General features: G+C 57.8%; 2 protein-coding genes across 2 annotated transcripts; both read left to right on the forward strand.

Moving 5' to 3' along the window:
* Positions 1-74: 74 nt before the first annotated feature.
* VOLCADRAFT_109159 (uncharacterized protein) lies at positions 75-5,523 on the forward strand (the record flags this gene model as incomplete). The annotated part of the gene is made up of 7 exons (XM_002952121.1): positions 75-266; positions 534-1,100; positions 1,469-1,594; positions 2,165-2,248; positions 2,732-2,853; positions 3,621-3,685; positions 4,108-5,523. 7 exons carry the CDS (start codon positions 75-77, stop codon positions 4,227-4,229), a joined length of 1,278 nt encoding a protein of 425 aa, XP_002952167.1. The 3' UTR covers positions 4,230-5,523.
* A 1,132-nt stretch (positions 5,524-6,655) lies between these two features.
* Positions 6,656-12,474, forward strand: VOLCADRAFT_30993 (uncharacterized protein; the record flags this gene model as incomplete). Its single annotated transcript, XM_002952122.1, has 12 exons — positions 6,656-6,729; positions 7,223-7,325; positions 7,864-7,933; positions 8,314-8,375; positions 8,712-8,774; positions 9,085-9,153; positions 9,499-9,593; positions 9,952-10,030; positions 10,758-10,922; positions 11,467-11,587; positions 11,889-11,976; positions 12,333-12,474. Coding segments are annotated over 12 exons (1,131 nt in total), but the record flags the coding sequence as incomplete, so codon positions are not given.
* Positions 12,475-12,808: the final 334 nt, after the last annotated feature.

The following is a 12,808-nucleotide window of genomic DNA, read 5'->3' on the forward strand; positions in this document are numbered from 1 at the left end:
TTATTTTGCGTTTTTTGCTGGCTGTGCCAAAGGCGTTTTCCGCGTTCCCTTGTTCTTAATTAACCGGTACAAGGATGAGCCCGGCCCAGCACAAGGCTGAGGTACTAGAGCCGGCTTTGGCCGCCCTAGATTTAGCGGAAGAGAAAGATGATATTTCTGACTCCTCAAATCCATCCGGACTGAGCAAAGGCCAGCTAAAGAAGCTCAAGGCGAAGGCGAAGAAGGCGGAACAACAGAAAGCCGAGTCGGGGCAGGTGCCGGAAGAAGTAAGCAACGGAGCGCATCCTACAGCCGCCGAACCGGCAGGCCCTTCAGAGCAAGCAGTGGACAACGAGGACGACGACGGCGGCTCGGGAGATGACGAGGGAGCGGACGGAGCTGGCGACGCGGGCGGTGCGGGCGGCGAGGGGAAGAAGAAGAAAAAGAAGAAGAAGTCTAAGAAGAAGGCTTCGGCTGCCATTCCAGACAGCACGGCTTCTATTAACGGGGCGGCGCCAAGCGCATCGGCTCGTCCCGGCGAGAAGTTGGTTCAGACAAGCCCACCCAGCATCCCAGTTCGGTTACTCTTTCCGGACGGCAAATATCCCGAGGGAGAGTGGCAAAGCTACAAGGACGATAACCTTTGGCGGGAGACCAGCGCCGAGAAGCGCGAGTTAGAGAGGCTGAATTGGGACATGCTCAATGAGGTCCGCCGGGCAGCCGAGGTTCATCGGCAGGTGCGCAAGCACATGATGACGGTCATCAAGCCAGGCATCCGCCTCTTCGACATGTGCGAGCAGCTGGAGGATATGGTGCGCAATCTCATCGAGGTCAACGGCCTGGAGCAGGGCATCGCCTTTCCAACGGGCTGCTCGCTCAATTACGTCGCCGCCCACTGGACGCCTAATGGTGGCGACAAGACGGTGCTCCAGTACGACGATGTTATGAAAATTGACTTCGGGACACATGTGGGCGGCCGGATCATCGACTCGGCATTCACCGTGCATTTCAACCCTAAGTTCGACCCGCTCGTCGCGGCCGTCAAAGACGCCACGAACACGGGCGTCAAAACGGCAGGAGTTGATGTGCGGCTATGCGATGTGGGCGAGGCGGTGCAGGAGGTGCGCTTCTGTGGGGGAACATAGCAGTATATGCACGCGGTCGCGCCGATGCACGTACGAATATGCCGTACAAAGGATCGCCTAGGGTTACATTTACATTTATAACCAACACGTTTGATTGTGCTGCGGCTAATTTTTGAATGCCTGGATTTTCAACTTTTAAACACCCCGTCCTCTAAGAGCCCACTTCAGTCAGTTGCGGCGCCCCTGCAGACAGCAGCATCTGTCCAGGGAAGGCACCGATGTGTTTTTCGCAGCTCAGCTCGCCACTCCGCCGCCTCATACACACACACGACGCCTCCTACGTCTCCTCCGAAAAAGTATTCGTTCCCTGCGCCATTTTCCCGCGCCACACGCGCGCATTATAGGTTATGGAGTCGTACGAGGTGGATTTGGACGGTCGTACATACCAGGTCAAGTGCGTGCGCAACCTCAACGGTCACTCCATAGGGCCCTACCAGATTCATGCGGGGAAGAGTGTCCCTATCGTGAGGGTATGTGGCGGGGCCGGGGGGGGGGTTGTGTGTATGTGTTTATGTGATCTGAACCGTGATGAGAGAAATGGCGAAGGTGGTACAGGGACATACTTACCGTGCATGCGTCTGTATGTATATGTGGGTTGCGCAAGTAAAGAGCTGACCCGGGAGAAGGAAGCGGCGAGGGGTTGTGTGTGTGTGTGTGTGTGTGTTTTAGAGGGGGGGAGTTTGGGGTTTAGGAAGTTGGTGTGCGGTTTTGGGGATGGCCAGACGCAGGGGGCCCCAGAACGCGAAGGAAGTTGGGGTCCGAAAGGAAGGTGGTTGTGTGGGGAGGGCCACGGTATGGGTTATCCCATTCACCCATCTCACCCATTCAAACTCCCCCTTGCCCCTTTGACGCCTGTACTTCGTCGCACCCCTTCCCTCCCAAACACACCCGCCTTGGCACATGATTTCCCCCTTCCCCGGGCCCCCCCTCACACCCTCACCCCCCCCCATACTCTCCCTCTCACCCTCCCCTACACACACACAAGCACATCCCGCACCCGTAGTTGCCAACCCCGGGCCCCCCATACCCCTTCCCGTCAGGGCGGTGAGGCCACCCGCATGGAGGAGGGGGAGTTCTTCGCCATTGAGACGTTTGGAACCACCGGCAAGGGCTACGTTCGAGAGGTGGGGGGAAGGGGGGGCTGCCTTTTGGGGGTCCCTTGGGAGGACCTGGGGGCCCATGTGGGCCTTATGAAGCGAGCGAGTGTACACAGTGGCTAGCTGCCTTCCGGGCCATTCGCCTCATGTACGGCCATGTGATCCCTCCACACTGACCACATCCCTCCCCGCGCTGAGCGGGTCTCTTTCCCAGGACGGTCCAGTTGGGGTCAAGTACACATGGTTGGTTATACAAGCCACCCACCCAGCCACTCACCCACCCAGCCACCCACCCACCCACCCAGCCACCAGCCAGCCAGCCGGCCACACTTCATCCTAATTACTCACCTGCACGACTTCCTTCCCCTCCCCCCCCTCCATGCGATGTTACTCTCCCGCCGGATCCATCTCCGCCCAACCCCCTATTTGCGACTTAATGACACGCCGGCGGGTTTCCCTCCTTGACCTGGCCCATCCTCACCACTCCCCCCCTCCCCCCTTCCCCTCCAGGACCTGGAGTGCTCCCACTACATGAAGAACTTCGATGCCGGGCACGTGCCCCTCCGCCTGCCCCGGGCCAAGCAGCTGCTGGCGACCATTGACAAGAACTTTGGAACACTGGCCTTCTGCCGGTGAGGGGGTTGCGATGAGGGGGAGGGGGGGGGAGGGGGAAAGACGAACCACAAACGAGTGTAGCTGCTGCCAGGGCAAGAGTGTACCAGGCGTAGAACTGGGAGGGAGGAGGGAGGGGGCTGGCTAAGATGGTGAGGTGTATGAGTGGGCGGTTGTGCGGGGTGTGTGTGTGTGGGGGGGGTTAATTCTTGGCGGCAGTGACAAGCTCGTCGCTAAGTAGTAGGAGTACGAGTAATAGCAGTGTTAGGAGTAACGGGAGTGGGAATAGGAGTATCTCCCCTCCCCCTTCCTGCCCCTTCCTGCCCCATTCCCGCCCCTTCCTGCCCCATTCCCGCCCCTTCCTGCCCCATTCCCGCCCCTTCCTGCCCCATTCCCGCCCCTTCCTGCCCCATTCCCGCCCCTTCCTGCTCCTTCCTGCCCCTTCCTGCCCCTGCGCAAGCGCACCCACCCACACGGCACCCTAGATCCTAACCAGGCAACAACACTCGCCGGCCCGGCCACTTGTTGATAACAGTGCTGCACCTCGGTGTGCTGTGCGGGTATTGGGAGAGGGAGTCGCTGCAGCTGTTGACCCGCTGCGCATCTGGAGCCTTTGCTGCTTGTGTTGATGATATGATTCCCTCCGCACATACACACACACAGACACACCGCACACGCACACGCACGCCACAACCCCCCGTCTTTGATATTTTCTTCTGGTCAATCGTCTGTTCTTTGTCGTACCCCCCTCCCTCTCCCCCCCCCCACACACATGCATACACGGCAGGCGGTACCTCGATCGGCTGGGGGAGGACAAATACCTGATGGCGCTCAAGAACTTGTGCGACGCCGGTGAGGGTGGGGTGGGGGGTTGGAGGTGGGTGGGAGGTATGGGAGGTGGCCAGGGGGTGGTGGTGGGGGTTAGGGGGCATCTAGAGGCGTGTGGATGTGCGGGAGGCTCCCATCTCCTCCCCCCTTCCCCTCCTCCATTATGAGGTCGACCCACTTCGTCGACCCACTTCCCTCGCCGCCGCCACCGCGAAAGGGGGAGAGCTGTTGAGCGTAGTCGTTGATTGCTCCGTAGCCCCTGTCGTACCGCTTCCTCGCTGAGGCCAGCTGACCTCCTGCCAGGTCACCGGGATGTAGGGTTTGATCCCTCTTGCACCACCACCACCATCACCACCATCACCACCACCACCACCACCACCACCATCACCACCACCACCACCACCACCAGCACCGTATGATCCCCACCTCCCCCGCGGCGCCCGCAGGTGTGGTGGACCCGTACCCGCCGCTCTGTGACGCCAAGGGCTCCTACGTGGCGCAGTTCGAGCACACCCTGTACCTGCACCCGACCCGCAAGGAGGTGCTGTCGCGCGGGGAGGACTACTGACGGCTGGGGCGGCGGTGGGGGCGGGGGCGGCGGCGTGACAGCACCGGGGGGGGGGAGACTGGCCGGGCGGGCGGGCGGGCAGGCCCATTCGACTGCCGGCGCAGTTGGATCGGTAGCGGCGCTTACCTGCCCTTTTGTCAACAGCGGCTGGGGAATACGCCGCCTTGGGGCCGGGCGCGTTTTAGACACGGCAGGTTGGACACGTGTCTCGAGGGGGCATGTGCGGGCTGGCGCTAGCTGGCCCTCCCTTGTGACCTCCTTTTGGAACCTCTAGCGGCAGGGGGGCTCATGACAACCGCTATGGAGCTCGTGTACGGTGTCGTACGGCGGCGTGCATTTGAGTATGGAGTTGCGGTGTGATGGGGCGACGGTGTACGTAACGTTGTGCCTCATCCTGAGCACGTTGCAGCCATCACGTGCCCCACCACCATCAGCATCTTCTGGCGTGAGGCGATGGAGAGGAGCTCTTTTGATTCGTACAGTCGTACCATCGGGGCGTCATGTTACGGCGGGTAGGGGGGTTGCGGCTGCTGCCTGCTCCGGGGAGGATTGGCTCTCCCCGCTGCGTTGTTGCCTGTTTTGGCCATGTTTGGACTAAAGGGAGTGTGAGTGTTAAACGGGCCTGAAGGGTTTTCCAATTTTTTTGCTTGTTCACCAAGTCATAATAGCTAGTGGCGCCCTTGCATGAAGCTGAAGAGGAAATTCGCGAGGGGGCCTATTTGTGCACGAGGGTTCATTGCTGTGCGGGTGGCTGTGTATGTGTAAATGAGGGAGGGAATTGAGAGACGGAGTGGCACTCGAGATTTGAAGTGCCCTACCGAAATCTTGGCGGCGACAGCGGCGGAGTGACTTTTAAGGTTCGCGGAGAGCGCATCATCTTTTTTAGGGCAGGTTTTCGGAGGAGATGCTGGAGGACCGGACAGGTCGGTCAGCAGATTGGGGCGATTTGGGCCGTGCAGGGTGGAGGCTGTGGGGTGTTGGAGCTCCCTGGTGTGTGGGAGCAGCTGACTAAGTCGAGCTGCAGGTTCCCATAAACGCATCCGCAATCTGGGTTACGGCCATATGATGATGATGATGATATAGTTTATGTTTTGTAGATTAATCTCTTCTTGCATGCCAGAGGGACGATGGGCTCTTTAGCCGAAGTGGTGCTCAGCTTCTGTTTGGGTGTCTTGTGTGGATTGCTTTGCATGGACTGCGTAGGTGCAGGTGGAGGTCGTTGATAGACATATTTTGTTAATAGTAAATAAACCACATCCGGATGTTTAGAGGAATTAAGCAATATTCCCACTCGGTTGATGATGTATCTATCTGGTGCGTTTCATAGAGGCCATGAAAGAATCCTTCACGAAAGAGCATGTCGTGCACAGCGATTAACGTCTAACCAGAGACGCTTTCAGCAGGCTCCGCATTAGATGGGGCCGTATTCTTCTTCCGGTATCCTAGCTAAGGGCCTAGCAGCTGGACTTGCTTCCAAAGTTTTCAACAAGCTTTGAGGGAGTTCATCTTAGAAAAATGACACGTATGCAATCTGGTGTTACTGCCGACTCAGCAAGTTTCTTGGTAACCGTGGGAATCAGTTCAACTGAAGGTTAAGAACTCTTCAAGAGGCGGTGCGTGTGCGGCCTCATAATTTCAAAGAATGCTTAACCTTGAAATTTACAGTTCTCTTGGAACTTATACCGGTTCCCTTGACCACGGTGTAGGATACACCTGCTCTCCGCGGCGCGCATTGGCGGTGACACAGCAGCGCAGGTAAAGGTGCGTTGAAATAAGTTCAAGGCGCGTCAAGCCTAAACGATTGAGTGTGTTCTCTGCATCACTCGTCATAAAGATTCGGTAGCAACTGTGTACGCCAAACTGTCGAAGTCCGCTTATTCCGTAACTTCTATTGATTGATGTGAGCGAGAGGACATATTTAAATCTTTATAAGACTGCATAACTGCCTGCGTTTTTCACTCTTACGACCTCTTCCAAGCGTTTCTAAACGGAAGCTTCTTTCGGATGCCTGCAAACTGTTAATGATTTGTAAAATTTCGGGCGCGTTACCGAGCTCTAAAGTGAATCATGTATGAGATATGGCGTTCCCGCAGTTCTTTGGGCTTCCAAAGGCCTAAGCTAGACGGCACCCAGTCCCCAGTGAATGAGGCATCAACACCACTTGGCAGGATTCATAGTGCAACGGTAACTTTTAAGGATATATCTATAGGGCCCGAGGCGTTGGAGCTAACGGATGGTGACATAAATGAGGACGACCGGCATAGCGAGGACTCCACAAACAAGGGTGCGTACAGCGTGCAACTTTAAATCATATCGACACATGGTTTCTTTCGCATGTGACACGTTCACGAAACCCTGTGCCTTGCAACCGTTCTACAGCTGCCATCCTTCTCAAGCCGCCGAAAGTTCCCCACCGTACCAAGTATGTCATCATACTTGTCGGACTGCCCGGGAGAGGCAAGACATTCTTGTGCAACAAAATCAAATGTTACCTGAACTGGTAAGCTTGCATCCTGAGTGTGCGTTACGCGGGCCAGGGCAGCAAACCCCCTATCCCGCTTCCAGAGCCTGCCAATTGCTGCCTAGTTGCCCTCCATCCGCACCCCGCACCGCAGAGGCCCGTTTCGCACTACCTCCCCATTTGGCTTCGGCTACCCCCCCCCATCCAGCTACCCCCCCCCCCAGCAGCTTCAATCGCGTGTGGTTCGTCTTTCCCCCCCCATCCCAGCGCCACTTCTTCCCCTTCGGCCTTCACCAACGCGCCTCAGCGTACCGGCTGTGCTAGATCACTCTGGGCCGGGCCCCTTCAAAGCCAGCTCGCAGCCAACCCCGTTCTTCATGCTCCAGTAGCGCCCTCATCTCTCCCCCCCTCCCGCGCCCTGGCAGCCCCTTCACTGGATCGTATCACCCGCTACGATGGCATGCCAGCACTCCCCACACCTCCAGTGTGCCCGTCCTCGCACTCCCTCATTCCGCTGCCCTGCCTAAGTCAGGTTGGGCCACCACACGCGGCACTTCAACGTGGGGAGCTACCGCCGCCTGCAGAAGGGCGATCACGAGGTGCAGAACGCCGACTTTTTTGACGCCCACAATTCGGTGGGTGGGTCGGGTCGTTATTCGGTTAGGCCGGGAAAGAAGCTCCGGTAAGGCCGACGAATGTGGAAAAACACAGCGCGGAGGAATGCGATGATGTGGCGTAGATGGGTGTGGGAGATGTACGCTTCCCCGTAAATGGCAGAGTGCTTTCCAAGTGGGCTTTCCGGAAGGGGGTTTTGACGACGTGGTCGTCATTTGGCGCCATCAGGAGCTGCCTGGGACACACGGCTTCACAGGATTTCGCGACCTAGGGGGGGAGGAGGAGGAGCTGTTGATTCGGCCCTTAGCGCTCTGGTTCGCGGCAGCGAGGCGCTAAGGGCCGCTGTCTAAGCGTGCACGAGTGACCATGTTTGTTTCCCTTTCCCTTTGCTAAGGTGCTTATGTCTTTATGTTCGCTTTTCCCCTCTGTCCGTTATAGAGTCTGATCATTCGGTCTGTGGTGTTGGGGAACGGCGGGTTTAGAAGCCATTGTCTGACGTTCTACCCCTTCCCTTGGGGGCCCCCTCCGGGGCTCTGCACCACCTTACCACCCTTGCAGGCGGGGATAGAGGCCCGCAATCGCGCGTTGTATGCGGCGCTGGATCACCTGAAGGCGTACCTCTACTCAGGTGCGGCCGCCAGGTCCTCGGTGGCGCCCTTCGGTCAGTTCTACGTCTGGTACACTCTTGCCCTGGCAGCAGCTTCACTCGTTCGTGGTTCGTCTTGCCCCCGGTGCCCTCCGCCGCCCACCGCCGCCCCTCCCGCCCCTCTCGCTCCAATGTCAGGCTGCAGCGCCCCCCCCAAGAGTCCGCCGCCACACCCAGGTCCCATAACCGCTGATAGCCCATTAAGATCAATAAAAATATATATCGTAAGAATTAAAATTAAATTTAGAATTTTAATTTATTCAGTGAAATGTTGATGTTGTTGCCTAAGGCTGCGGCTTTTGCAAAGAGCTTTGCCCTAACTCGCGGCTTTTCGGGTGGTGGTGGTGGATGTCCTCGCGCAGAGATTGGGCAGGTGGCCATTTTCGACGCGACCAACACCACAGTGGAGCGCCGGAAGCTGCTGGTGCGTCCTGGACCTGGACCCGTGTGTAGATTTGGGGGGAGGGGGAGGGGGAGGGGGGTGCAAGAGGTGGATTGGGGGCGCGGAGGGAGGGAGAGCTCTCAGGCCTAGCAGTAGACAGGGGGAAAAAAGGATAAACCTTGGGCTGGGGGCGAGTGGGGCCTATGTGTGTGCGTCTGGTTGAGGTTTCTTTTGGGGATCGTGGCTTATTAGCGGATTGAGCAGCTACACCGAAACACAGTATTTTTCACCAAGTCACCTCTTTTTTTTCTGCGGATGCTGTCAGTGCTACTACTGATGCTGCTGCCGGTGTGCCGTACACAACCCTCCGGTCCGCAGATTAAACATTTTCATGGCCGGTTCCAGTACCTGTTCATCGAGTCCATTTGCACCGATGAAAAGGTGGGTGTGGATGTGTGTGTGTGTGTGTGTTGGTGGTGAGGAGGTCTTGATTTGAGGAGTCCTTCACTGCAGCCCCAGGGGGGGGGAAACGGACGCAGACGGATTCGGGTATGCGCACGGCACAAAATACGCACACGTACACACACACAGACGTACAGACACACACATGGAAATCAACACCGAACTGCGGTGCAGCATCACTGCTAGAGCCCTTTGCCCGACGGCGGGTTGCTGCCAATATCGGCAACGCTGCCGCTGCTGTTGGATCCCGTCGTAATATCCTCCGAACGTGGTGTACTGTGTACGACAGGTCCTAGAACAGAACTACCGCTTCAAGATGCAGTACAGTCCCGACTACCGGGGCATGGACATGCAGCAGGTGTGTGTGGGGGGGGAAGTGCGTATCTTTGTGCATGTTTGTATGTATGTGTTGAAGTATTTTTTTTGTGTGCGTCGGCTGCGTCGGCTGTGGCGGCTTTTTTCGGGAGCTTGTAATTTGTGCATTTGTGAAGCATTTGGGCCACCGCCCGCCTATTGCAACCTTGGATATAATAGAACCGGAGGGCATGGGTCGGTCTTCGTAAACTCAATATACCCCTAATGAGTACGCTCGGGAGGACTCTCGTTATAGCATTTCACCAAACTAATTTGAACCACAAGTAACGGAATTCTGATCACGGCATGTGTGTGTATGTATGTATATGTGTGTGTATTCCTTCAACAGTCCCTCTCCGACTTCAAGGAGCGCATTCACAAGTACGAGGAGGTGTACGAACCCATAAACGACCGCAATCTGCACTACATCAAGCTCATTGACATGTGCGCGGCGGCGGGGGGACCTGGTGGCGGCGAGGCGGGGGGATTTAGGGGGAGGGGGAGAGCCTACCTGGACCGCTGAAGAGGAATTCTTGGATAGCGGCGGGGAGACGGTCGAAGAAGTTCTAACTCCCTTCCGTGAGACTGGGCTCATGAAACGGGACGGGGGAGCTCTTGTAGTTCAGCTCACCTGCCGGCAGTTACCGGTTACGTCATCGTTTGGAATCTAGCAGTTTTTGAAATTCAAAAGGACCGGGGGGGGGTTCGGCAGTTGGGGTCCTTTCCTCTTTGTTTGGCGTGTTTGGCTCCAAACCCCCAAACCCCCCGTATCCCCCCCCCAAACCCCCAACTGCGTCCCCAGGGTGACGGGTCGCGGGCACATGGACCTGAACCGGATCAGTGGCTACCTGCCCGGCAAAATTGTGTTCTTCCTCATGCAGGTGCGTGTGTACGGCATCTGGACACGTGCGCGCGTGTAAAATGTGTGACATGTGTATTGGGTTGCAGCCGTGTTGTAGAGTTGCGGGGGTTCAGGGTTGGGGATTAGGCCGTGCAGGGTTGAGGGGGGCAATATACGGATGTACGGCATACACATGATGACACAGTATGGCACGGGGTGGGGCAATGTGTATTGGGTAGTCCTCCTCCCTGGAGCCCGTCCGACCCTGACCCACAACCAAACAACAGTAGTACGACATCGTTCCTCCCCTCCCCCTGCTCCCTCCCCCTCCCCCTCCTGGTCCTGGTCCTGGCGCCCCCAGGTGTGCAAGGCGGGCATGGCGCAGGCCCGTCGTATCTGGCTGACCCGTCATGGCGAGTTATTAGTGGGGGGTGGAGGGGATGGGGGGGATTGGAAGGCGGGAGCTGCTGTCCAAGTAGCATACGTACATACTTGCAGACAGACAGACAGACAGACAGACAGACAGACAGAGAGACACACACACACACATTGCAGCCCCCATTGACCCAGGTCAGGCTGTGGGGCAGGTTCACGAGTTGTGGACGAGTCAGCTTGCTTTCGGACTCTTGTGTTAAGCGGAGGGAGGGGTCGATATGTCCTTCCCCAACGGCCGCGGTCCCCCGCCTCCACCCCACGGCATCTCACTTCACACATTCTTTCTTGCTGTACACACAAACACACAGTCCTATGACCTCGCACCCCGGCAGAATCCCCCCCCCTTCCCCTCCCTCTCCCCCTCCCCCTTCCCCGCACATTTAGGCGAGTCGGAGTACAACCTGAAGCACCGCATCGGGGGCAACTCGCCGCTGTCCCCCGCCGGCGAGGTGTACGCCAGGTGCCTGCCGGAGATGCTGCTCGACCGATTGCCCCTGGTGAGGGGGAGGGGGGGGAGGGGGAGGGAGATGTGCGCGTGTGTGTGTATGTGTATGTGGGGGAAAGAACCAGGAGCTGGCACGTTTAGTTGATCAGGATGGAAGGGTGCGTGTGTGTGGTATGTGTGTGTGTGTGTGTGTGAGGTGAGGGGAACACTGAAAATGCAGCTCAAAGGTTTTCACGAGCTTCACGAAGGGATCAGGCCACATTCGTCTCGGAGTAAGGGGCTGGGCTGGCCACAGTGGTGGGACCCAGCCGCGTCCCTTCCGGGCGGCTGTGTTGGAAAGTGACTCGACTGGCACCATATACCCCAGGAAATGGTGACATCAGTAACAGGACCCGGGGGGGGTCCGTGGCGCTTTGCTGGTTTTAACATCCCTCTACCTCTTCCTCGTAACACGGCCTTGGTGTCATGCCAGCCCCCTCCTCACCCTTCTCTCCATGCGTGCTATGACATACCCAAGCACGAACCCAAGCTCCCCCTCCCTCCCCTCCCCCTCCCCCTCCCCGTCCCCCCACTTGCCCCGCACGACGCAGCACGAGGACGACCAAACCTGCGTGCCCGTGTCGGTGTGGACCTCCACATTGTGTCGTACAATACAGACTGCGCGATACCTGCCCTTCCCGAAACTTCGGTGGAAGGCGCTAGACGAGATCCAGGCGGGTGCGTGTGGGGGGAAGTAGTAGGTTTGGGGGCCGGGGGGGAAAGAGGGGAGGTACGACTGAGGAAGTACGACATGGGGTAATCGACATTTGCCATAGAGTATTTCGTGTCCCTTTCCGCCGCCACTGACACCCCCCCCAGCAGTGACATGGACATGAGTCGATGCAGTTAACCCCCCCCCTTTTGCTTCGTTGCACCGTTTGATCTCTCCCCCTCTCTCCCCCCTGGCCTTATCCCCGGCCTTCCCCCCCGCCCCGGCCTTCCCATGCACATACACATACACACATACACACGCACACAGGCGCATGTGACGGGCTGACCTACGAGGAAATCGAACAACGCTTCCCCGAGGAGTTTGCAGCGCGGCAGAAAGACAAACTGCGATACCGGTGGGTGGCTGGGTGGAGGCGGAGGCGGTGTGGCGACTTATGTGTGCTACTGCCAGTGGTAGCCGCAGTGGTAGCAGCAGTTGTAGCAGTTGCGTCGCAGTGAGGAGAGGTCTCCATCAACCTCCCGTGAAGTAAACATGTGAAGGGCCTTATCGCTTCTTTATTACTTCGTTTGCATGTATGTACGTCTTCCCCTCCCCCATCACCACTACCACCACCCCCTTGAGCAACGCTTGAAAGCGCACTTTTCTGTTCCTTTTCTTCCTGTATTGCTTTTCCTTCCCTTCCACGTAATTATGTCCTATTTTCTCACCGTACTGTGTACGGCACTGTACGGCACTCCTCCCCCTTCCCAGTTACCCCGCGGGTGAGTCCTATCTAGACGTGATTCAGCGGCTGGAGCCCGTCATCATCGAGATGGAGCGGGAGAAGGAGTGTATTGTGGTGGTGGGGCACCAGGCGGTGCTGCGGGCGGTGCTGGGGTACTTCATGGCCAAGCCGCTGGAGGTGGGCTGGGGCGGGATGGGATGGGATGGGATGGGATGGGATGGGATGGGATGGGATGGGATGGGATGGGATGGGATGGGATGGGATGGGATGGGATGGGATGGGATGGGATGGGATGGGATGGGATGGGATGGGATGGGATGGGATGGGATGGGATGGGATGGGATGGGATGGGATGGGGAGAGAGTTGGAAAGGCGCTACAGCAAGGAATGAAACAGACGGGGTAGTAGCGGTCAGGTAGCCTAGGTGCTTGATGTGGGTTCCAACGGTCTTCCCCCCTCCCCCCTCGTCACTACATCATCCCAAGGTCGGCTCCTTCAAAAC

The sequence above is a fragment of the Volvox carteri genome (genome assembly GCF_000143455.1).
Source record: "Volvox carteri f. nagariensis unplaced genomic scaffold VOLCAscaffold_28, whole genome shotgun sequence".
Classification (NCBI taxonomy): Eukaryota; Viridiplantae; Chlorophyta; class Chlorophyceae; order Chlamydomonadales; family Volvocaceae; genus Volvox; species Volvox carteri.